Genomic DNA, 26,439 nt, shown 5'->3' with positions numbered 1-26,439 from the left:
AGAGGTGGGCAGTATAATCTCTAAGACCTTCAAAGGCAGCTTAGCTTCTGCTTTCCAGATGAATGAAGGTAAGAAATAGTGAACGATCAGTTCCTTTGATTTAGGCTTTTCTTCCCGTGCTTCCCCCCTAAATTTGCCTCCAAGAGCATCTTCAGCTGTATTACACAAGTGTTGATATGTTGTATTTTCACGCAGTAGGATTCAGGTGGTCAGCAATTAGTGGAGTGAGTGTACACAGGGAGTGGGGGCTCAGAGGAAACCCTCCAGGTCACAGGAAAGCCACAGAGGAAGGGTCAGCTTGGCAGGAACCTTCTGGGCTGCAGACGAGCCACCCTGATGCCTGCAGCAGGCATCCAGGGCAGGAGGACTTCAGGCTGCTGGTTTCTGTGGAGTGAGGGTTATGGGAGGATTATCGCCAGGCTAGGGTGAGCTTGCAAGGTCTTCAGGGGACCTGATGTTCTGGATGGGCAGCTGGGGCTGAGCTCCACCAGATGTCCTCCCATCCACACCGCCGGCCTGCTGTGCAGCAGCCAGAAACAGCAGGAAACCTTCTTTCTCCTGCAGTTAATCCTTTCTCAGTATCCTCTGCTGAGAAACCTGCTGTGTTGCTCATGTAAAGGAGAGATATTTAAAAGAATGCTGTCTGTTGTCGCTGATCATATATTGAAGGGTGAATTTGGAGCTGAGAGGCGATAAACTGACGATTGGCTCATGCCCTTATTTCTTATGCTATAATTGTCACATATATTAATCCACATCCAAGACAATATTGTATATATTTTTACTTGTATTTTGAAGAAATTAAGGGGAAAATAAACTTTTACATTTACTCAAATAGTTACCATTTTTGATGCCCTTCGTTTCCTCATGAAGATTCAAATTTTCCACTAGTATCATTTCTACTAAGCATAAAAATAATTTATCTTAGCATTTCTTATACTGTGGCTCTGTTGGTTACCTATTTTCTTACTTTTACTTTTTATCTGAAAATATCTATTTTACCTTTATTCTGAAGGATTTTTTGCTGGATATAGAATACTAGGTTGACATTTCTTTTTTTCCCAGCAATTTAAAGATAATAATCTAGTCTTTTCAAACCACCCTAGTTTCTGATGGGAAGTCCACAGTTATTTGTATTGTGTGCCCTGTAAGGTGTCATTTTTCTCTGATTGCTCTCAACTTTGTCTCTTTATCCACAGTTTTAAGGGTTTGGCTCTGATATGCCTAGGCTTTATTTTTTCTTTTTATATTTATTGCTTGGGTTCAATGAGATTCTTTAATGTATGTCTTTGGCCAAATTCAGGGAGTTTTCAGCCATTATTTGTTCAAACATTTTCTGCCTTTGCTGACCCATTTCTCCTTCTGGATCCCAATTACACTTGATAGACCTGTGCATATTGTCCCATGCACCCCTGAGATTCTGTTCATTCCTCAGGCTGCATAAATTCTACTGACCTGTATTCAAGTACATAGACTCTTTCCTCAGTCATCTTCATTCTGCTCCTGAGCTCATCTGCCTTGAGTTTTTATTTCACATGTTCTTGAATCTCTGCTTGGTTCTTTTTACTCTTTTCTCTTTCTCTACTGAACTTGTTTCTTTGGGATCAGTGCTCACATTAAGCACAGTTCTGAAATTTGTCTTAAAATCTCTTCTTGTAAACCACACCACAGAATCAGGGTTGCTGCTGCTTCTGCCATGATCGAGGCAGCACAGAGATAGAAGTTTCCAAAGCTGCCAGTCCCAGATCCCAGCACTTCTGTCATCATCAGGAATCTCCTGAATCAGGAACACTTCTGCCATCTGTTCCAGAATCCTGCTGCATCTTCTCAGAACCATATCATCATTCAAAAGGGATGCCCTGGGGCTTCCCTGCTGGCGCAGTGGATGAGAGTCTGCCTGCTAATGCAGGGGACACGGGTTCGAGCCCTGGTTTGGGAGGATCCCACATGCCGCGGAGCAACTAGGCCCGTGAGCCACAACTACTGAGCCTGCGTGTCTGGAGCCTGTGCTCCACAAGAGAGGCCGCGATAGTGAGAGGCCCGCGCACCACGATGAAGAGCGGCCCCCACTTGCCACAACTAGAGAAAGCCCTCGCACAGAAACGAAGACCCAACACAGCAAAAAATAAACTAATTAATTAATAAACTCCAAGCCCCAACATCTTCTTTTAAAAAAAAAAAAAAAAAGGGGATGCCCTGCAACCTGCCTTTCACCTCAGGTAATTCTGACTATGTCTTACATAAGATCGACTTACTACAAACATTTACATTATATCCAGAACCCTCCCTAAAAGAGAGTTTTAGCCTCTTTAGCACTGGAAGCATGCTTGAAGAATATTTGAGTGGTGATCCCAGTCTACCTGCTGTGGACTGCTCCTCTAATTATTCAGTGTTCACATACTCCCTTTTTCCCATATTCAAACTTCCACCAAATCTCAGTAGCAACAGCAACGTGCTGTGAAAACATAATGCACCAGTGCTCTATAGAAACAAAAATCTATAGACCTCTTATCAAAAGGAAGGATTCAATCTCGATCTTTTCGTATGATATAGTGTGATGTGATGATCATCCCTATGCTAGTTCAGTCACAATTCTAGTTTGATACTTTGTAATTCATGGACTAAATTATAAAATACACACACACATACCCACAAAGAAGGAATAAAGTAACCCATCATGGCCTTCGGTTCTGTAACTGGTTATAATTCCATAATTTGTATTGATTTTCTTCCTCCACTGCCAATTACATTCTCCCTTTGCCCTCAGCCAGAACCTCACTTAGTTGGCTTACCCAGAGTTTCATCCCTGAAGGATCTGACCTTTTGGTCATCTTGCCTCATGAGGTTGCTGTAGTATCCTATTTATTTCTGCCACTTGGACGTGTCAGAAATAGAGGGCAATCCCTGGCTTCCAGATGTAATCTTCCCTGCTGACATGGCATTGTAAATGCCTGTTTTCCTCCACCATAGAGGTCAATTGCACCAGCCAACACAGGAACTTCTTTTTTGCCATTGGTACAGTGGCATAAAGAAATCCGTGTAGCCAGGTGGAAATCTCAGCTTCCAGTTCACGAAGCCATTGTTTGGTCCTTTGGTCGGAACCATTTTCACTTGGTTATGTAGACCTCTAAGACAAAATCCAATGCCACAAGGATGGGAATAACACTTTGCCAATAAATCATTAGATGTAATATTGAGAGTTCCCAGTCTGACTTTCATACCTTGGCTCCTGAACCTGTATATTCTGGATGTGGGAGAAAGAGCGTCGGATATCGGTCACTGGTTTAGAACATAAGTTTCCTATCACTCAACCTTATAAGAAGTGTATTCTAGTTGGAACTAACTGTTCAAGGAAAATTTACTTCTGTTTTCAGTTCCCGCTTGATCCCAATTTTGTATCTAGTGCAACTACTTGATGTTGGAGTACTGCTGTGTATACCTAACCTTAGGTAACACCCAGTTCAGATGAGCAGCTCTGGGCGTATAGTCACTTGGTGTCCCACTATCAGGCACTCATTCAGTCATTACTGGGGCCAAATAGCATAAGCAAGGAGTTTTTCTTTTTTCTATAAAGGGTAATATTTACTTGTCAAGAAAGTTATGACATTCTTCCCAAACCCAAGTGCCCCCCCCCCCGTGATTGTCTCTTTAGGGTCAGCTACAGGTATACTCATTAGCTCCAGGAATATTGGCTCTTCCTGGTCATAAGGTCCATGTGGCAGAGCCTGTTGTTCCCCAGCGTAGACCAGCTAGAGATCTTACTATGCTCCTCTGGGCCCTTCTCAAAGTTCACAGCCTTGTGGTTGCTCAATATATGCATCTGAGTAGAAAACCAAAGAAATATATGTTGCCTCAAATATCCAGAGACCCATCAGGCATTGTATCTGTTTATTAGTGATAGTAAGTACATCTAAAGCAACATGTTTTTCACTTTAGGGGTGTATTCCAACATGCCTAAGACCCAGAAACTGCCCAAGTGTGTCAGGCACCTGAGTTCTGGAGTTCCCTCTCTGGAATGCATGTGATTTACCAGGGCCCTCAAAACCCCTGCCATATCAGCATGATGTCATCAGTACAGTGCACTGGCACGATATCCTGTGGAACGTTTCAATGTTCAGAATCCTATGAACTATTAAATAATGGCCTGAAGCCAGCAAGTTAACATAGCCTTAATAGGACAGGAAAAGTGCCCTGCTGTCTCCTAGGTGAATGCAAACCCCCAGATCAAGACCTGTCTAATATGCATCAGAGGCAGGGAGCTACATCTGGAACAGTGTAATTACAAACACCACCCGATGAATTTTGTGATAATTCACTGTTATTCTCCAAGATCCTTCAGTGTCCTGAACAGGTCAGATAGGCAAATTTATTGGGCATGTGGTAGGAATTTCCACCCCTGAATATTTCAAGACTTCAGCGTGGCACTGAGCTCTGTGAATCTTCCAGGTGGATATATAGATCCAAGCACATTTGGGAAGACTGAGTTTACAGCAATGACTCCCTAAACCAGTGGGTCACCAAGATAGCATCCCGCTGCTTCTACTAGGATTAAGAACGTGGAAACGCAGGAAGCCTCTGAACCAGCTGCAGGATAAGCCAGAACTGTGCCGCCTCTGCTACAGTCCGCGCCAGCAAAACGCATGCCCTGAGCCCGCTTCTCTTCTTCCGTAATGCACTGCTAAATCCGGTTCTCAAATGAATGCTCTGATTGGCAGAACTCAAACCTCATCCAAAATCCTAACTGCAGAGGAATCTGGGGAAATTTATTTCTAGCTCCTCTGTCCCTGAAATGCAGAAAGATATGCTAGAGTAGAAAATGATGGCGTGGGTGTTGGCAGGTCCTTCCGTGGTTTCCGCTGCAGTTGCCGCATGCATAATGTGAGCCCAGGCGTCCATGTCAGCCTCTCTCAAAGTTCCACTGCATTTACAAAAGGGCAAGTGACAATTAAAATGTAAGGAAGAAGAGAGGCCATTTTATAATAATATTCACAGAATTTTAAATCACCTTAATGGCTCTGTACTTAGTCTGCTCTCGTTTGAACCTCAGTCATACGGGGGAGACAGTCACAGTTCATAGCTGTATTGTGGAAAATCTCTTTGTGGTGAAATTTCCTTCTCAGCAATGTCCTCTAAAAGGACCGTATTAACTCTAGACAAATGGATTTTATTTCTAGTATTTAACTTCTTAAGGGTCAATGAATTACACGTATAACCTTCAGTGCTTTTACATTATTATCCTACATTATAACATTTAACACTTATTGGGCACTTGCTAGGGGCTTGACACTATGTTAATCAGTTTTGCTGTCTAACTTAATATGCACGACTCTATGTAGTGGGTGCTGTCCCAGACACTGTTTTGCAGATGTGTAAGCTGAGACATAAAAGGTTAAGTAAGTTGTTAGTACAAGTTAGTAAGCATGGAGTTGGGATTTGACTCAGGTGGTGTTGGACTCCAGAGTCTAGCCTACCCTGTCACATTTTCATTTCATCCCCATTCTGTAAAGTCCCTTTCACTTTATGGTGAAATTTTTCTTCTCTTTAAGTTATCTCCTAAAGATTAAATATTGAGGAAAAAAGGTAAACAATTAAAGCATCAGTGAAATACTCAACCGAAGTTTTTTAGGACTTAGGTAAAAGTACTGTTTTTTCAGGTACAAATTAAAATGTTGTAAAACATGTGACATCTAATAAGTCATACTGGAGAGTTACAAAAGATGGGAGTCTTCGCTAATTACATTGTTAGGAAATAACAATGATAAATAACTATGATTTTCTATGATAATAAATTGATGTGGTTTTAGTTTTAAATTTGATAACTTGATTTCAAAAATTATTATTAACAGCTAGTTATACGTGTCCAGATTTATAATAGAAATTTCTTTTGAAGTCTATAATCCATTCACTTTCTTAGTGTCACTGATTAACTTTTAAAGTTAAAGTATATTATTAAAATGTCAGTTTGAGAAATATCTATGTTAAGTATACATCGTAAAGGACACAGATGGCATTTCCTAGTTTCATATGGCATTAGTTATTTCAGCATTGTCATTTAAACATTTTACATATAAAAGCAGTGTCTCCTCAATCTGATTTTAAGCCCGTAGAGAACAATGGCAAGGCAGATGCTGTTTCTGTGTTTTGAGATACTCCATGAAGCCTCCTTTGTCCCAGATATATTAAAGGAAAGATTTAATGAAATTCCAGTTATGAGTTATATGCAACTTAATGTGAATTATAATCAAATGGCCTTTCTCCTACTAACTATAGGGGATATAGTTTATTGTCTCCCACAATCCTTTGAAATTTATTTAATGACGAGATCTTTTGCTGCCTCTAGATAAAAATTCAGAGTCCCACATTTCTTTCTCCTCACTCTAAAACATTGTGACTTTAGACTATTTTTTTTTTTTTTTTTTTTTTTTGCGATACGCGGGCCTCTCACTGTTGTGGCCTCTCCCGTTGCGGAGCACAGGCTCCGGACGCGCAGGCTCAGCGGCCATGGCTCACGGGCCCAGCCGCTCCGCGGCATGTGGGACCTTCCCGGACCGGGGCACGAACCCGTGTCCCCTGCATCGGCTGGCGGACTCTCACCCACTGCGCCACCAGGGAAGCCCTGTTTTATCATCTTCATTCATTCTGTATGTACTCTATCTAAATGATATGATCTTTTGGTTCTTCAGCTAAAACTTCCATTTTAGCACCTTGTCACACATTTCAAAATATTAACTGCTATAAAGTTTCCTTACTTCTATTATGATAATCTGTCTGTTTCACAGTTTTGCTTGAGACTGACCCAGAATTATGTTGACACTTTTTGTACTCCCTGCAGCATGGAGCTCAATAGTAAATTTTAGAAAGTGCCCATTAAATATATTTTGAGCTAACTTGATAGAAAATAGAAATCTATTCATTTTGATCTTTAGTTTCAGGTGCAGCATTATGTCTCTCAGAGTCTGGTAACCCTGGGAAGTTGCAGCTTGTTGAGAAGATCTATAATATCTCTGCTTCTGTCAGAAGTAAACAGCTTCGCTGATGATCTGGGCACCATCAATCAGGTACATATAACTTGATACTGTAACTTTCATTTATAGTTAATGCAGCTGTAGACTTTTCTTTCCCTTTCTCCTCCCCTCTCTTTTTGCCAGGCTGATATTTTAGTCGTTACCTTATTTCTAACGTACATGAATAGTGTTGCTGCCTGCTGAAATTACAGAAAGATACTTTCAGAAAATAGTTTTCAAAATAATGCCATTTTATCATCCTTACTGGTATATATGTGCCAAAGGTGTCACTAGTGATGGCAAAGGCATGGCCTTAAACCTCTCCAAGAAGGCAGTGTGTTCCTAAAGCAAAGCAGTGAGAGGAAAGTGAACAGGAGAGGATGATAAATGGAGAACAGCCTCTGACCAGTGGTTCTTATTCCTAATTGCTCATGACACTCATGTGGCTAACTTTAAATACTCTGTTGCCAAGCTATATGCCAATCCAATTAAATGGAGGTCTCTGGGGTTAAGACGCAGGTATTGGTATTGTTAAAGTTCTCCAGATGATTCCAGTGTGCAACCAAGGTTGAAAACAATGCTCTTTTATCTGTGCAAACTCTTATGTCACTGCTGACAAATGTGTCTAAGAAACAGAAGTCATTCCCATGTTCTAATGTTGACAGTGGCATATTATGTGTTCACTTTCTCAGCTCACTTAATATTATTCTTTCTGTGGTTAGAATTAAACACAAATAAAGGAAATCAGAGACAGAAATGTTTTGGTAAAGAGAAAAAATAAGAGAAATATATATATATATATATATATATATTTATATAATATTAAATGCTTTTAACCAAGTTCTTACATCTAAGTTCTCTATATTTAATAACATATTCCAAAATATTATATAATCTACTTGAATTCAATCAATGTCTTGGTAAATCATCTAGTCAGCAGTTTTTCAAGTGACTGTTAAATGGTGAACCCTTGTAAGAGCTCTGTAGATGTATTTTTAAAAAGTAGTTGTTACTGATCTCAAGGAGCTAAAAATCCATTTGAGAAAGAAATAAGGCACATTTACTAGTGGAAAAAAACAGTGAAGTGTTAAAATGCATGGTGCCGTTTGTAGGAGCTCCAAGATCAACGAAGTGATCAAGGTAGGTTGCAAGTGCCTGAAAAGATTTCATGAAAAAGGAACAGCTTGAAAAACGGATTTGAATTGAAAAGGAGAGAATACATAATGTTGAGGCGCTGGGTGTTAGTCTTAAAAAGTATGCTCAGAATTCTGATTCTGAGGAAACAAGGTAAGGTCATGGCATTAAAAATAGGAAGCAATATGGGAAATTAGTTTGATGGAATCAGATTTGTGTGGAAAATAACAAAACACAGAAAAGAAAATTTTATTTACATATTCTCACTTAATTTTTACCAAAATACATGAAGTAGTTATATTATTTACCTAGTTTATAGATAAAGAAGTCAAGCCTTAGAGCAGTCAAGCACCTTGACCAAGCTTGCAGAAAGAACATATGCTAAGAGCCATAATTCAGACCCAGGCATTCTGATTGTTAAGCCACTTTAGAATAAGAGTAACAATAACACAACAACAAGAACTAGTTTTTGGCGGGTAATATGTGTTATGCTTTACCCGAATTGTCCCATTCAATCCTTTTAGTAACCCTTCAAGATATTAGTATCCTTGTTTAAAGACAAGTAAACTGTTCATCAGCATTCTTAACAATGGATAACAGAATTCACTCCAGCCAATTTAAGCAGAAAAGGATACATGAATAGCTATGGAATAGTTGAAGAAGAGACTAGGCCGTACTTTCATGAATGACCTCCGCAACTACCCAGCTGAATAGGAATAGGCTCCAAAGGAATTGCTGCCTTTGCTGTCATGACCAGGAAGCTGCCTGCTGACTCAAGGAGCTACTACTACAGACACAGGGTCCATAAAACAGTCCTGCTACAAGGTACAACAGCCAGATATATGCCCTGTGTTGTCCTGTCTCACTGTGTGATTCAGTTTCAACTAATTCAGTTTTTGTCAGTGCGTTTATTTCTAAGCCAACAACATATTCAGAACCCTAGCATCAAGGAGGTACAGAAAATGTAGTTTTATGCTTTTTCAGCTTCTTTACTCTAAAAGGATGATAGAATGACTAATGATGTAGTCAGTCCAAGGTGTCTATCACATGTAAGGCTCAGAAATTCAGTAAAATGGTGGTAAGAGATGGCGTCAGAATAGGAGGGAATACAGGGCAAAGGGCGTGAATGCAGGGAAGCCATTTATCCAGGACTCTCAATGTAATAAGTCTTCCACAAGCAGGAGTACAAATAACCACTTGTATATAAGAAGTGTTATCCAAAGGACTCAAGAAAAGATTTAATGTGAAGGAGAGAGAAGAATCAGTGCAAAAATTAATATTATAAAACTAAGAGATAGGAAAAAATATCACTAAGAAGAATTAGGTAAATGGGAAAGCAATGCTTCTTTGTGAGCAGAAAAAATTGAGTTTGTATATATTGACTATGAGGAAACATTGAAGTAATCTAAATATAGGCAGATGGAAATACGAAATTAAAACTTGAGGGAAAGGAGGGGACATACATAAAAATTGGGGAATATCACTATATGGCAATCATGAAATCATAGTCAGAAAGAGAACAGGGACTCAGGGAAAAGTACTCTGGAATGGGAGAGGCAGATGTACAAACAAGGAAAGAAGACAAGCTTTATTTTAATATTAGATGTTAGCTGACTATTATAAATGTCAGGCTTAAATGATTTAATTTTTCATCAGATATAAACAGTAATATATATTATATATAATATGGATTATGCAAAAAAAATCTATGAATATAAATATTAAAGTCATACTACATATTTTTTGACTTTCCAGTTTTCTTTATGTCTCTTAGACATAGTCTTATTGTTGGACATACAGGTCATTGCTGTATACATTTTGACCTCTGAGATAAAACTTAACATTATTTTCTGAAACTGATTCATGGAGACACATTTCAGAAGTTGACTTGATTGCATTAACTGAATTCAACTCTTATTGGTGATTTGCATCTCAAACTTGCATATTAAGATGATTTTTTGGAAAAAGCATAATAAAATGTCTAATTATTTTTAAAAAATAAAATTTCTTGGAACTTATTAAAAAGTATTTAAAAAGTCATAAAGTTCATTGTTAACAGAGTAGCCTTCCCAATGTAAACAGCTAAAACTCTGGAAAAATATATGACAGAGTGAATTTCAGACAATAGGCAGTACAAAATTTCAATTCCTGAAATAAGGCAAGCGAACTATGTGAGCCCCGTGATTGCCTTGACTTTGGGCCTGGAGGCCCTTTCTGGACTGTGGCACAGTGAAACCTAGCCAAGTCCCAGCAGTCTCACTGAACTGATGGGGCAGAGACTGGAGTTCCAGAGAACTGATGCAGAGAATTTCTGGGTCGGAGTCATGGAGAGAAGAAAACCCTGAAAAGAAGAACTCAGGAAATTTGAACAGAGGTGTTCTGGATCATTTGTTGAATACTAAGCTGCACATGCGTAGGAGGACACTTCACAAGGCCAAGCAAAGAAAAACTACTCAGGAAAGAAATATTACAAAGAAATTGTGAGCTGCATAATGGCCAGACCTCACACAGTGCTTGGGACCATCCAAATTCTATCGAAATATAATGGCAAGACCTTACTCAATAAGGCATTCAGTAGAGACCTTAAAATGTTACAACTTAGCAGTACAGTACTTTACAGTCCTAGGAAAAGGCTATGCTGGGGGGATTCTAACAGAGCTTGGAAACACACCTTGAAGATTTCTTGCTGGTTCACAGCTAGATTAGCTGCCTGCTGGAACAACATAATACAGAAGCTCAACAGTATGATATCATTAATGTCTACGTCCATTCAGACATCATGCATGTGAAAAAGAAAGAATGTGTAACTCATAGCCATGAGAAAAAGCATTAGTTAATAGAAATAGAACCAGAAATGACAGAAATAATGGAATCAGCATATAAGGACAAAGACAGTTATTTATATATATATACATACACACACACACACACACACACACATATATATGTGTGTTAAAAGAAAAATGAAAAAAAAACCCCACAGAATGGGAGAAACTGTTTGCAAATGATGTGACTGATAAGGGGTTAATATCCAACGTATATAAATAGCTCATAAAAGTCAACATCAAAAAAACCAAACAACTGGAATAAAAATATGGGCAGAAGAACTGAATAGACATTTTTCCAAAGAGGAAATGCAGATGGTCAACAGGCACATGAAAAGATGCTCAACATAGCTAATCATCAGGGAAATTCAAATCAAAACCACAATTAGATATTGTCTCACACCTGTCAGACAGGCTATCATCAAAAAGACAAGTAAGTAACTAATGTTGGTGAGGATGTGGAGGAAAGAGAACCCTCGTGCACGGTTGGTGGGAATGTAAATTGGTGCAGCCACTATAGAAAACAGTATGGAGGTTTCTTAAAAAACTAAAAATAAAACTACCATATAACCCCCCTGGGTATATATCTGAAAAACAATAATTAGAAAAGATACATGCACCCCAATGCTCATAACAGTATTATTTATAATTGCTGATTTATGGAGGCAACCTAAGTGTTCAGCAAGAGATGAATGGATAAAGATGTGATCTCATACACACACACACACACACACACTAGAATACCATTCAGCAATAAAAAAAGAATAAAATTTTATCGTTTGCAGCAACATGAATGGACTTGGAGAGGATTATGTTAAGTGAAATAAGACAGAGAAAGACAGATATGATATCACTTAATTTAAAAAATACAACAGGGAGGGACCTTCAAGATGGTGGAGGAGTAAGACGTGGAGATCACCTTCCTCCCCACAAATACATCAGAAATACATCTACATGTGGAACAACTCCTACAGAACACCTACTGAATGCTGGCAGAAGACCTCAGACTTCCCAAAAGGCACGAAAATCCCAACGTACCTGGATAGGGAAAAAGAAAAAAGAAAAAACAGAGACAAAAGAATAGGGGCGGGACCTGCACCTCTGGGAGGGAGCTGTGAAGGAGGAAAGGTTTCCACACACTAGGAAGCCCCTTCACTGGCAGAGACGGGGTGGGCAGGGGGAAAGTTCGGAGCCACGGAGGGCAGCGCAGCAACAGGGGTGCAGAGGGCAAAGCAGAGAGATTTCCGCACAGAGGATCCGTGCTGACCAGCACTCACCAGCCTGAGAGGCTTGTCTGCTCACCCACCGGGGCAGGCGGGGGCTGGGAGCAGAGGCTCGGGCTTCGGAGATGAGACCCCAGGGAGAGGACTAGGGTTGGCGGCGTGAACACAGCCTAGCCAGGAGGGAGTCCAGGAAAAAGTCTGGAACTGCCTAAGAGGCAAGAGACCATTGTTTCAGGGTGCATGAGGAGAAGGGATTCCTTCCCTATCTGCCCACAGAAGGCAGAGCACCGCCTAAATGAGCTCCAGAGACGGTCGCGAGCTGCGGCCATCAGCTCGAAACCCAGAGACAGGCATGAAATGCTAACGCTGCTACTGCCACCACCAAGAAGCCTGTGTGCGAGCACAGGTCACTATCCACACCTCCCCTCCCGGGGAGCCTGTGCAGCCCGCCACTGCCAGGGTCCCATGATCCAGGGACAACTTCTCCGGGAGAACACACGGTGTGCCTCAGGCTGTTGAAATTCACTCTGGCCTCTGCCGCCACAGGCTTGCCCTGCATTCCGTACCCCTCCCTGCCCCTGGCCTGAGTGAGTCAGAGCCCCCTAATCAGCGGCTGCTTTAACCCCATCCTGTCTGGGTGGGAACAGAAGCCTGAGGGCAACCTACAAGCAGAGGCAGGGCCAAAACGGAAGCTGAACCCCAGGAGCTGTGCAAACAAAGAAGAGAAAGGGAAATCTCTCCCAGCAGCCTCAGGAGCAGCGGATTAAATCCCCAGTCAACTTGAAGTACCCTGCTTATGTGGAATACCTGAATAGACAACGTATCAAACTAAAATGGAGGCAGTAGACTTTGGGAGCAACTGTAGACTTGAGGTTTGCTGTCAGCAACTGACGTGTTTCTGATTTTTATGTTTATCTTAATATAGTTTTTAGCGCTTGTTATCATTGGTGGATTTGTTGGTTTGGTTGCTCTCTTCTTTTTTTTTAAATTTTTTAAATTTTTTTCTTTCAATAATTTTAAAATTTTATTTTATCTTTTTAATTTTTTTTAATTATTCTTATTTTTTCTTTCATTTTTTCTCCCTATTCTTCTGAGCTGTGTGGCTGACAGGGTCTTGTTGCTCCACCCTGGTGTCAGGCCTGAGCCTCTGAGGTTAGAAAACCAAGTTCTGGACATTGGACCACCAGAGACCTCCCAGCCCCACATAATATAAATCGGTGAGAGCTCTCCCAGAGACCTCTGTCTCAACGCTAAGACCCAGCTCCACCCAACAGCCAGCAAGTTCCAGTGCTGGACGCCCCATGCCAAACAATGAGCAAGACAGGAACACAACCCCATCCATTAGCAGAGAGGCCGCCTAAAATCATAATAAGTTCACAGACACTACAAAACACACCACCGGACCCAGCTCTGCCCACCAGAAAGACAAGGTCCAGCCCCACCCACTGGAACAGAGACACCAGTCTCCTCCACCAGGAAGCCTACACAAGCCACTGAACCAACCTTACCCACTGGAGGCAGACACCAAAAACAACGGGAACTATGAACCGGCAGCCTGCGAAAAGGAGACCCTAAACACAGTAAGTTAAACAAAATGAAAAGACAGAGAAATATGCAGTACATGAAGGAGCAAGGTAAAAACCCACCAGACCAAACAAATGAACAGGAAATAGGCAGTCTACCTGAAAAAGAATTCAGAGTACTGATAGTAAAGATGATGCAAAATCTTGGAACTAGAATGGAGAAAATACAAGAAACGTTTAACAAGGACCTAGAAGAACTAAAGAGTAAACAAACAATGATGAACAACACAATAAATGAAGTTAAAAATTCTCTAGAAGGAATCAATAGCAGAATAACTGAGGCAGAAGAATGGATAAGTGACCTGGAAGATAAAATAGTGGATATAACTACCACAGAGCAGAATAAAGAAAAAAGAATGAAAAGAATTGAGGACAGTCTCAGAGACCTCTGGGACAACATGAAACATACCAACATTCAAATTGTAGGGGTCCCAGAAGAAGAAGAGAAAAAGAAAGGGTCTGGGAAAATACATGAAGAGATTATAGTTCAAAACTTCCCTAAAATGGGGAAGGAAATAGTCAATCAACTCCAGGAAGTGCAGAAAGTCCCATGCAGGGTATATCCAAGGAGAAACATGCCAAGACACATATTAATCAAACTATCAAAAATTAAATACAAGGAAAAATACTAAAAGCAGCAAGGGAAAAGCAATAAATAACATACAAGGGAATCTCCATAAGGTTAACAGCTTCTCTTTCAGCAAAAACTCTGCAAGCCAGAAGGGAGTGGCAGGACATATTTAAAATGATGAAAGGGAAAAAACCTACAACCAAGATTATTCTGCCCAACAAGAATCTCATTTAGATTTGACGGAGAAATTAAAATCTTTACAGACAAGCAAAAGCTAAGAGAATTCAGCACCACCAAACCAGCTTAACAACAAATGCTAAAGGAACTTCTCTAGGCAGAAAACACAAAAGAGGGAAAACACCTATGAAAAAAAACCCAAAACAATTAAGAAAATGGTAATAAGAACATATATGTAGATAATTACCTTAAATGTAAATAGAATAAATGCTCCAACCAAAAGACACAGACTGACTGAATGGATACAGAATCAAGACCCATATATATAGTGTCTACGGGAGACCCACTTCAGACCTAGGGACACATACAGATTGAAATTGAGAGTATGGAAAAAGATATTCCATGCAAATGGAAATCAAAAGAAACCTGGAGTAGCAATTCTCATATCAGACAAAATAGACTTTTAAATAAAGACTATTACAAGAGATGAAGAAGGACACTACATGATGATCAAGGGATCAATCCAAGAAGAAGATATAGCAATTGTAAATATTTATGCACCCATCGTAGGAGCACTTCAATACATAAGGCAAATGCTAACAGCCATAAAAGGGGAAATTGACAGTAACACAGTAATAGTAGGGGACTTTAACAACCCACTTTCACCAATGGACAGATCATTCCAAAATGAAAGTACATAAGGAAACACAAGCTTTAAATGACACATTAAACAAGATGGAGTTAATTGATATTTATAGGACATTCTATCCAAAAACAACAGAATTCACGTTCTTCTCAAGTGCTCATGGAACATTCTCCTGGATAGATCACATCTTGGGTCACAAATCAAGCTTTGGTAAATTTAAGAAATTTGAATTCGTATCAGATATCTTTTCCAACCACAACGCTATGAGACTAGATATCAATTAGAGGAAAAAATACAAACACATGGAGGCTAAACAATACACTACTAAATAACCAAGAGATCACTGAAGAAATCAAAGAGGAAATCAAAAAATCAACAAATGACAATGAAAGCATGGCGACCCAAAACCTATGGGATGCAGCAAAAGCAGTTCTAAGAGGGAAGTTCATAGCAATACAGTCATACCTCAAGAAACAAGAAAAATCTCAAATAAACAACAGAACCTTACACCTAAAGCAGCTAGAGAAGGAAGAACAAAAAAACCCCAAAGTTAGCAGAAGGAAAGAAATCATAAAGATCAGAGCAAAAACAAATGAAAAAGAAATGAGGAAAACAATAGCAAAGATCAATAAAACTAAAAGCTGGTTCTCTGAGAAGATAAACAAAATTGATAAACCATTAGCCAGACTCATCAAGAAAAAAAAAGGGAGAAGACTCAAATCCACAGAATTAGAAATGAAAAAGGAGAAGTAACAATTGACACTGCAGAAATACAGAGAATCATGAGGGATTACTACAAGCAACTCTATGCCAATAAAATGGACAACCCGGAAAAAATGGACAAATTCTTAGAAAAGTACAACCTTATGGACTGAACCAGGAAGAAATAGAAAATAGAAACAGACCAATCACAAGCACTGAAATTGAGACTGTGATTAAAAATCTTCCAGCAAACGAAAGCCCAGGACCAGATGGCTTCACAGGCGAATTGTATCAAACATTTAGCGAAGAGCTAATACCTATCCTTCTCAAACTCTTCCAAGATATAGCAGAGGGAGGAACTCATTCTACTAGTTCCTCTAGCAAAACACTAGTAGAACAGGATCCAACAGTTAAAAGGATCATACACCATGATCAAGTGGGGTTTATCCCACAAATGCAAGGATTCTTCAATATAAGCAAATCAATCAATATGATACACCATATTAACAAACTGAAGGATAAAAGCCATATGATAATCTCAATAGATGCAGAAAAAGCTTTCAACAAAATTCAACATCCATTTATGATAAAAACTCTCAGAAAGTGGGTATAGAGGGAACTTACCTCAACATAATAACGGCCATATAAGACAAACCCATAGCCAACATCATTTTCAATGGTGAAAACCTGAAAGCATTTCCTCCACAATCAGGAACAAGACAAGTATGCCCACTTTCACCACTGTTACTCCACATCATTTTGGAAGTGTTCAGCCACAGAAATCAGAGAAGAAAAAGAAATAAAAGGAATCCAAATTAGGAAGGAAGAAATAAAACTGTCGCTTTTTGCAGTGACATGATACTATACATAGAGAATCCTAAAGATGCTACCAGAAAACTGCTATAGTAATCAATGAGTTTGGTAAAGTAGCAGGATACAAAATTAATGCACAGAAATCTCTGGCATTCCGATACACTAACGACGAAAAATCTGAAAGAGAAATTAAGGAAACACTCCCATTTACCATTGCAACAAAAAGAATAAAATACCTAGGAATAAAGCTACCTAAGGAGACAAAAGACCTTTATGCAGAAACCTGTAAGACAGTGATGAAAGAAATTAAAGACAGTACAAACAGATGGAGAGATATACCATGTTCCTGGATTGGAAGAATCCACATGGTGAAAATGATTATAGTACCCAAAGTAATCTACAGATACAGATTCAGTGCAATCCGTATCAAACTACCAGTGGCATTTTTCCCAGAACTAGAACAAAACATTTCACAATTTGTATGGAAACACAAAAGACCCCGAATAGCCAAAGCAATCTTGAGAAAGAAAAATGGAGCTAGAGGAATCAGGCTCCCTGACTTCAAATGATACTACAAAGCTACAGTAATCAAGACAGTATGGTACTGGCACAGAAACAGAAATATATATCAATGGAACAATATAGAAAGCCCAGAGATAAACCCACACACATGTGGTCACCTTATCTTTCATAAAGGAGGCAAGAATATACAGTGGAGAAAAGACAGCCTCTTCAATAAGTGTTGCTGGGAAAAGTGGACAGGTACATGTAAAAGACTGAAATTAGAACACTCCCTAACACCATACTCAAAAATAAGCTCAGAATGGGTTAAAGACCTAAATGTAAGGCCAGACACTATAAAACTCTTATAGGAAAACATAGGCAGAACACTCTATGACATAAATCACAGCAAGATCCTTTTTGACCCACCTCCTAGAGAAATGGAAATAAAAACATAAGTAAACAAATGGGACCCAATGAAACTTAAAAGCTTTTGCACAGCAAAGGAAAATATAAACAAGACAAAAAGACAACCCTCAAAATGGGAGAAAATGTTTGCAAATGAAGCAACTGACAAAGGATTCATCTCCAAGATTTACAAGCAGCTCATGCAGCTCAATATCAATAAAACAACCCAATCCAAAAATGGGCAGAAGGTCTAAATAGACATTTCTCCAAAGAAGATACACAGATTGCCCACAAACACATGAAAGGATGCTCAACATCACTAATCATTAGCGAAATTCATATTAAAACTACAATGAGGTATCACCTCACACCGGTCAGAATAGCCATCATCAAAAAATCTACATACAGTAAATGCTGGAGAGGGTGTGGAGAAAAGGGAACCCTCTTGCACTTTTGGTTGGAATTTAAATTGATACAGCCACTATGGAGAACAGTATGGAATTTCCTTAAAAAACTAAACATAGAACTACCATATGATCTAGCAATCCCACTAATGGGTGTATACCCTGAGAAAACCATAATCCAAAACGATTCACGTACCACAATGTTCATTGCAGCACTGTTTACAATAGCCAGGACATGGAAGCAACCTAAGTGTCCATCAAGTGATGAATGGATAAAAATGATGTGGCACATATATACAATGGAATATTACTCAGCCATAAAAAGAAATGAAATTGAGTTATTTGTAGTGAGGTGGATGGACCTAGAGACTGTCATACTGAGTGAAGTAAGTCAGAAAGAGAAAAACAAATGCTGTATGCTAACACATATATGTGGAGTCTAAAAAAAAGAAAAAAAAAGTGGTTCCTAAGAATCTTGAGGCAGGACAGGAATAAAGACACAGAGGTAGGGAATGGACTTGAGAACACAGGGAAGGGCAAGGGTAAGCTGGGATGAAGTGTGAGAGTAGCATTGACATATATACTCTACCAAATGTAAAATAGATAGCTAGTGGGAAGCAGCTGCATCACACAGGGAGAGCAGCTCGGTGTTTTGTGACCACCTAGAGGGGTGGGATAGGGAGGGTGGGAGGGAGACTCAAGAGGGAAGGGATATGGGGATATGTGTATATATATATAGCTGATTTACTTTGTTATACAGAAATAACCCAACATTGTAAAGCAATTATACTCCAATAAAGATGTTAAAAAAAAAGAACTGAAAAAAAAAAAAAACTAGTGAATAAAACAAAAAAGAAACAGACTTACAGATACAGAGAACAAACTAGTGGTTACCAATCGGGAGAAGGAAGGGGTAGGGGCAGTATAGGGGTAGGAAGAAAGAAAGGGTTATTATGGGATTACATAAAATCATGTGTATGAAACTTTTGAAAATTGTAAAGCATTATAGAATTTAAGGAACCTTTCATTCAATTAAAAAAGGAAAGTATGAATAATAAGGAGAAAATAGGAAATTTCAACATAAATATAAAAGCACTGTATACCAATAAATCTGTTTAAAATATAATAGATAAATATAAATATGAAAAAAATTTTGACAGTAATCTCAACAATTTAGATTAAACACACAGTCCTTGAAATTTGAAAATTACGAAAACTGACTCAAGAAGAAATAGAAAACCTAAATTACCCTATGCTGATTAAATAAAGTGTATTTGAATTTATAAACCTCCCTACAAAGGCCAGTCCAGGACCAAATGATCATGCATTTAAGAAAGAAATAATAGCACTCTTACACAAACTCTGTTTAGAGAATGGAAGAATAGAGAACATTTCTAACTCATTTCATGAGACCGTAAGTACTTCAGTATCAAAACCAGACTCACATTACAAGGAAAAACAAAAACAAACTGAGAATACCTCAGATGAACACAGAAGTAAAATCCTTACTGCATATTAATAGGTGGAATCCTGCAGCATACAAAAAAATACTACATGATCATCAGGTGGTATTTATCCCAGGAATGCAATGTTGTTTTCTCATTCATAAACAATCAATATAATTCAAAATATTAACAGAGAACCCATATTACCCGGGTATATGCAGAAAAATCAGTTGCCAAAATTCACCACTCGTTCTTGATTTTCTAGAAAAAATACAAAAGTATGAATAGAAGGAAATTTCCTCAAGAAATTTTGTTTTTTATGAAAAACCTATAGATATACCAACGGTGAAAGACTAAATATTTTCCCCCCAAGATGAGAAACAAGGGAGGGATGTCCTCTCTCATCTCTTCTAGTTATCATTGTACTGGACCTCCTTGCCATTGCAATAAGGCTGTGGTACTTTGAGAAAGGAAGAAGTAAAACTATGTGTAGAATCAACATGACCAGGAACAGAGAAAATCCTAGAGTTTATCAAAAAGCTACCAAGTAGATAATCCTGCAATAGAGCACACACATATAGCCAGTTGGTTGTAGACATATCTTAAGGTAATTTGATCAGGAAAGAATGGATCAACAATTCAATAAAAAAATGAGCAAAAGATTTAAACACATGAAAAAATATATACTAATGGACAGTAAATACATGAATAATGTGCAGCTTGATTAGTCAGAAGAGAAATACAATGGACAGTTACAAGAATGGCTAAAATTTAAAAGGCTAACAATACCAAATTCTACTGGGGTTGTAGGAAGTCATAAATTGCTAGTGAGCACATAAAACAGACTGGAAGTTCCTCAGAAAGTCAATCATACACTTACCACATGGCCTAGCAATTCAGCAGCTACGTTGACAAGAACAATTGTCTCTGAATGTTCATAGTATCTTTAATCTTGAGTATTAATCTGAAAATGACTCAGTTCCACTGACAGGAGGATCAATAAGTAAATTATCTTAAACATACTTAATAGAATATTATTCAACCATAAAATGTATTGAGTCAGTGATGCACACAACAGCGTGAATCAACCTAAAACATACCAGACTAAGAAAAATAAACCAGACCCAAAAGAACATATATGGTTTGACTAAATTTCTAATAAGTTCTGAAACAGGCAAAATTAATGTATGGCAGAAGATGCCACAGTAGTGCTTGATTCAAAGGTGGGCCTGGGATTGACTAAAAAGGGACAGGAAGGACTGGCGTGTGCTTACAAGGGCGCCTGCAAGTGTCACAGCTCATCAAAATAGGCACTGAAGTTCTGGGCATTCCACTGTGTGTAAACTATACCGCAATTAAAATATATTCTTTGAAATTTAAGTTTTTTCTGAATCCAAAATAACTATAATATAATTTTCTCAGTGCTTTTATAAAGTGAGTGCTTTAGCTCACTTTAAAGACTTTATTTCTTTGTTGATACCATAACGAATGCAAAGATGTCACCAAGGACTTCATGAGAAACAATTCTACGTTTTAGTGATAGAAAGTTTTCTAAGTGGTCATTAAGTCAAAAACTATAAATATATATAATTCAGTGTATATGAATCTGATTCAATTTCCAGTGTATTTGTATATCAGAAGCAGGAGAGATCCTGTTTTATATAATTAGTGGAAATTCAATAATAATTACTATTGTAGATATTTACTGAGCCCTACTGTATATCAAACACTATTCTAAACATTTCATACTCCTCCAGGGCTTTTACATATATTTTTTGTTTCAAATAGCCAGTACAATGGAATATTACTTGGCCATAAAAAGAAATCTTGCCATTTAGGACAACGTGGATGGATCTAGAGGGTGTTATGCTAAGTGAAATAAGTCAAATACCATATGATCTCACTTATATAGAGAATCTAAAAAACTAACAAACAATACAATACAAAAGTAGACTTACAGATACAGAGAACAAATGGGTGGTTGCCAGGGCAGCTGGGAAATAGGTGAACAAGATTAAGAGGTACAAACCTCCAGTTAAAAAATAAATAAGCCACTGACTGCCCACCTTAGTTCTTTGTATTTCACTGACACAGTTTTTATTTTAACTTGTCTTCATCTGATATGTATATTGCCTCACCTATTTTTATAGAGGTAAAATTATAGTAGATAATATATTTGTGTCAATTTTAATATATCCTTCATCTGTAATCTGTGAACCAGATTTATGATAAAGTGGGCTTGTAGCCCCTTATTTTGTTATCCTTTTCTATAGCTTTGCTTACTTGAATGCAGTTTTCTTAGGTCTTGAAAAAATTGTTTTACATGATGCTGAGCATAAAACTGTCCTAATATCTTGACAAATGATGTTTTTTGTATTCTCCTGTTGGAGTCTTTTCTTTATCAATTGATTAAAATTAAGAATTTGTGTCTGTCATTCATTTTTGGAGTGACAGAATCTTCTCACCACAGTTACTGTATATTCACCACCTTGTGACATAATCACCTTGATTTTCTGTTTGTTTTTAAAATAACTTTGAAAAGGTGACTCCCATAGGAGTCCGTAGACTGCTGACATATTGATTTTCTAAGGGCCTGCATTGTTTGTTCAAAACAGAGAACAAAATCAAGACATTGATTTTAATTTTTTTATCCTTATGCCATTGGGACTTCGTGTTGGAAAATTTTGTAACTCCTTCTTTGAATAGCTTTCTTCCTCTTTTCAGATAGAATTGAAGCAGCTGCCATCTAGGAAAAGCCAGCCGGTACACAAATAGTTACAGAGAATGCACGGGGTGGATATCTCTATAAAAAAACAATACACATGTTTTTAGTAAGTTTTCTGTTTTATTTATTAGAATTTTATTAATAAGTTTATAGGTTTGTCTAGATCTAGATGGTACCTGATTTTCACAGAATCATCCTTTCGATCAGGCATTACAAAAATATTATACTACTGAAAGCTGGCTTATCAGTATATTTTATTTTTAAATTTTAACAAAAGTGGAGCATTTTGTTAATGCAGAAAGGTAACATGGAAAAAGAGGCATAACTGTTCAGTTTATACTTTATATGAACGTTGAAGAATCCTAACTCCAATCCTGGCTCCAATTTGGGCCTCATTAACAAACCAGTTGCCTTGAGGCGAGAATAAGTAGGAGGGTGGCAAAGAGAGTATTTTTTGAAGAAACTGAAATCAGTAGAAAGACCATTTCTATGTTGTTTCAAGTAAAATCAGATAGGCAGAGATAGAGAGTCCAGAAACAAGGCAGAAAGTAGACAATACAGAGGTTCAGTGAGGGTCAGGCTTATCCAGGCAAAATCGCCACCCAGACGTGTGAGCACGCTCATGATTGGATTGTCACATTGAATCCTGTGAATCAGAGAGACCTCATTCAATACCAGCGTCACTAATTATTTCAAAGAGATAGAAAATCCCAGGGCAGAGGTGGATCAGAACGAGATGTGGGACATTCTCTGTGTTTCCCAGGGTCCTTGTTGAGAGATGTGTCTCTCTATCCTCGAACAGTAGATGAGGTCCCCAAGCGAGATTTTGCGGGGTGTCTCACACAGAGGGAGCTTTAAGTTGTTAAGCATCTCCATTTTATAACCCGGAGAATTTTACAGCTTGTGTGACCATCTTCAAGGAGCTCTGTCTCATAGATTCTGGGTCCATTTAAATAAGTAATTCTTTTGCTAGGAATGTCCAACTAAGGATGTTCCATAGATGAAATTTCCTCCTACTAGCAAATACAGGAGGTCCACCTGAGGAGGAGACAGGCCTAGTCGTCAGCTTCTTGTCTTTCTCCCAGGGGGGCATATCCCCAGTAAGTACCAGCAGCTTTGTCTTCTTCCTCCCAACTGGCTGTCAAGTTCCCAAGGCCTCGGTGTGCTAGAATTGTTTATGGAACCAAGACAGCTGAGAAAGAAAATGTTTTTATAAAGGTATATTTCAGTTGTTCACATGGTAAACAGGGTTATGGTATTTCCCTCAAAAAATCTGTAAAATTTATCATTATAATTATATAATATTATATATTATACAATGAACTGCATACGAATAAGAAGAGATGAACAATCCAATAGAAAAGTGAGGTAACAATATGAAAAGGCACTTTAATAGAAGGGAAAACGCAGAAGGAAAATTAACCTGAATGATGATCAACCTCAGCGGTTCCAGGAAATGCAAGTCTAGAAAACAATGACATGTTTCATACCAATTCTATTGATATTAACTTTCAAAAAAAGATAACTTAGCAACAATATCAGGTGTTAGTGATTGTGTGGGGAAATGGAGTTTATCACCGGGTAAAGTTAAAGATATATATGCTCTAAAATACTTTGTATACTGTACAAAGGACACCTGTACAGGGATGTGCATGTTAACATTTCTGAAGTAGCTCAAACTTGGAAATAACATTGTCCCTTTTCAAAAGATGGCTGGATGTGGTATGGCAAAAGTGAATATTCTGTGGCAGTTGAAATGAATAAATTAGGTCTTCATGTGTCAACAGTGATAAATTTTGAAAGCATAAATGTTGACTTATAAGGAAGAAGGAAGTATCCGAGGAGAGATACTCAAATAAACCAGTTTTGAAAATTATATACACAAAACAACTTTAACAAACACACACACACACACACACACACACGAAACAGTTCTCCAGTATACTCATACTTCTAAAGTTTCTTTTAAAAATACGGAATCTGAAGTAAATATAAGAAAAATATCAATGAGTGTTGAAAATATATAGTTTGTGTACTCAAGAGCTATGCTTTTTATATTGTGAAATATTTTTATGTTGAAAAAATATTTCACAATTAAAAATACAAAATAGATTCTAAAAGAAAAAGTCTGTGAGCATCAGAACTATATTCATTTAAAATGAAACTTCAGTTTTTAATGGCTTTTTTACAGAAATATTTTCTCCTTATGTACAGTTCATACCTCTCAGCATGTTTTGGGGTGTAGTAGCCAGCTATTAGAAATGGCAATGCTGTTGGAATATTGATAAGGTTGGGGTGAAATCTGAATTTAGAGTATTATATGCCTACTCATATTAAATACTTTATAAGCCTAATGTTTACAAAGTAAATGAAATTTCTACATGAAAACAGATTTTTTTAAATTGGAAGTAAAGCATATTAGCAAAAGAAAGCTGAAAAACTCACCTGCTTACATCAGGAAGCATTTTTACTTTTCAAATGTCTGTTTAACTTGTTAAATAAAATAAAAGCTAAGCAACTCATTTACAAAAATAGGACATGCGAATTAAAGATTCTGAATCTGGAATGAGATTATGCATACTTTCTCCAAAGTAAACTAACTTTTTATATCAGGGCAAAACGTGGCAACAAAATAATCATTTTTAGTAAGATAAAGAGAAAAGTAATCGTAGCTCAGAGCAAGAAACAGCTGACCTATTTCAGTTGAGAGAGAAACCATATTGTTTTCTCAAATGATGCATATTTTGATCGTCTCTAAGATCTGGAAGCCTGGTGCAGTCAGCAGTCAGTCCATCAGTGAGAATAGAGTTTGCATCAAACTGTGCTCAAGTGGACAATATAGGGATTAGGGGTCCTCAGTATGGCTTTTCCCTTTTTATTTTGAATTATTTAACAAGGACTTAGAAATTCCCAATAATGAGCTCTATTTTAGATTAGCGCAATTTTTCCTTTACCAGTGTTTTTGATGCAAATAATAATTTATTAGGTAAGGATGAAATAAGGCTTAAAATTTGTCAAAATATACTATTGGCCTAAACGTTTCCACATCATTGAATGCCTTTTTGTAGCTACTTCTTATTAAGAAAAAACTTCTATCTATCAGCTCAACTGGCAACAAAGATGAACGTTATCTGGGGCATTTGCCACATGGAGGCTAGATCTTTTAAGAGATGGCTCCAAGGGTAAGTGAAAGTATTTTGGCTCAGAGCATGAGCTTTGGAATCAGATGCCTGGTTAAAATGCCACGTGACTTCTGAAGTAGTCTGTCTTGTCAACACATCAAACTTGAAGGCTCTAGAATGAGTTACAAACTTACAGGCAATGCAGAGGAACATGTTAAATTAACCATGAGGAGACCTTTGGTAAAATCCAGCCTGTATAGGAAAAACAACTTATTTTCCCAACAAATAGATTGTATTATAGAGAGAAGAAGTGGAAGGGGGAGAAAGAGAGGAATAAGGAGGCTATATTTTAAGACAGGGGGCTTCCCTGGTGGCGCAGTGGTTGAGAGTCCGCCTGCCGATGCAGGGGACACGGTCCGGGAAGATCCCACATGCCGCGGAGCAGCTGGGCCCGTGAGCCATGGCCGCTGAGCCTGCGCGTCCGGAGCCTGTGCTCTGCAACAGGAGAGGCCACAGCAGTGAGAGGCCAGCGTACCGCAAAAAAAAAAAAAGAAGACGGCGTCTGCCCAAAAGCTTGGGCGGAAACATCTCTGGCAAGCAGACTGGGAGCAGGGCCTTGATGAGCTGGAAAGTGTGGCAGGAATCCTATAGATGTTTGGTTTTGTATCTGCTTTCTCTCCAGTGCCTTCTGTAATGGTCATGGTCATGTCAATGTGCCCCAGTAGCATGAGTGGTTAAAACAGAGAGACACCTAGTGTCTCTGGCAAAAAGCAGTAAGAAATGAGAGCAGGAGAGGATAGGGGGGAGATGGGAGGGGCAGACATAAATTCTGATTGTCTTTGAGAGAAATTAGGTAGCATGTGTTTTGTTTTTGTTTTTTTCTATTTCCAAGATTGGTTTCACAGGTTTGACTATTATAAGTTTTTGCGGTGGTGGGATGTAAAAATAATTAGCCTTTTAGAAACCTGCTAAAGTTTTGGACACTGTGCTTACCTCAAATAAATGCTTTATGGTAGAATGGCATGCAGGTGGTGAGTATTTAAAATAAAACACCATTACAGCATTTCTATGGAGTATGGCTTCCACTTAGATAATATTACTGAGAAGTTAACACTGGATAAATAAGTGGATGTTTTATTTTTGTCTAAAAGTAAAA

The 26,439-nt window shown here is 38.3% G+C and overlaps 1 protein-coding gene across 1 annotated transcript in view; it reads left to right on the top strand.

Moving 5' to 3' along the window:
- MEI4 (meiotic double-stranded break formation protein 4) overlaps positions 1–26,439 on the top strand; it is a 198,878-nt gene that overhangs the window by 110,920 nt on the left and 61,519 nt on the right. Inside the window, exon 5 of the mRNA XM_027093730.1 lies at positions 6,927–7,058. Coding sequence (XP_026949531.1) covers positions 6,927–7,058 — 132 coding nt within the window. The remainder of the gene's footprint in view (positions 1–6,926; positions 7,059–26,439) is intronic.

The sequence above is a fragment of the Aethalodelphis obliquidens genome, unplaced genomic scaffold, assembly GCF_003676395.1.
Source record: "Aethalodelphis obliquidens isolate GAN/ISIS:26980383/991018 unplaced genomic scaffold, ASM367639v1 scaffold3, whole genome shotgun sequence".
Lineage (NCBI taxonomy): Eukaryota > Metazoa > Chordata > Mammalia > Artiodactyla > Delphinidae > Aethalodelphis > Aethalodelphis obliquidens.
This window is presented reverse-complemented; position numbering and strand designations above follow the sequence as displayed.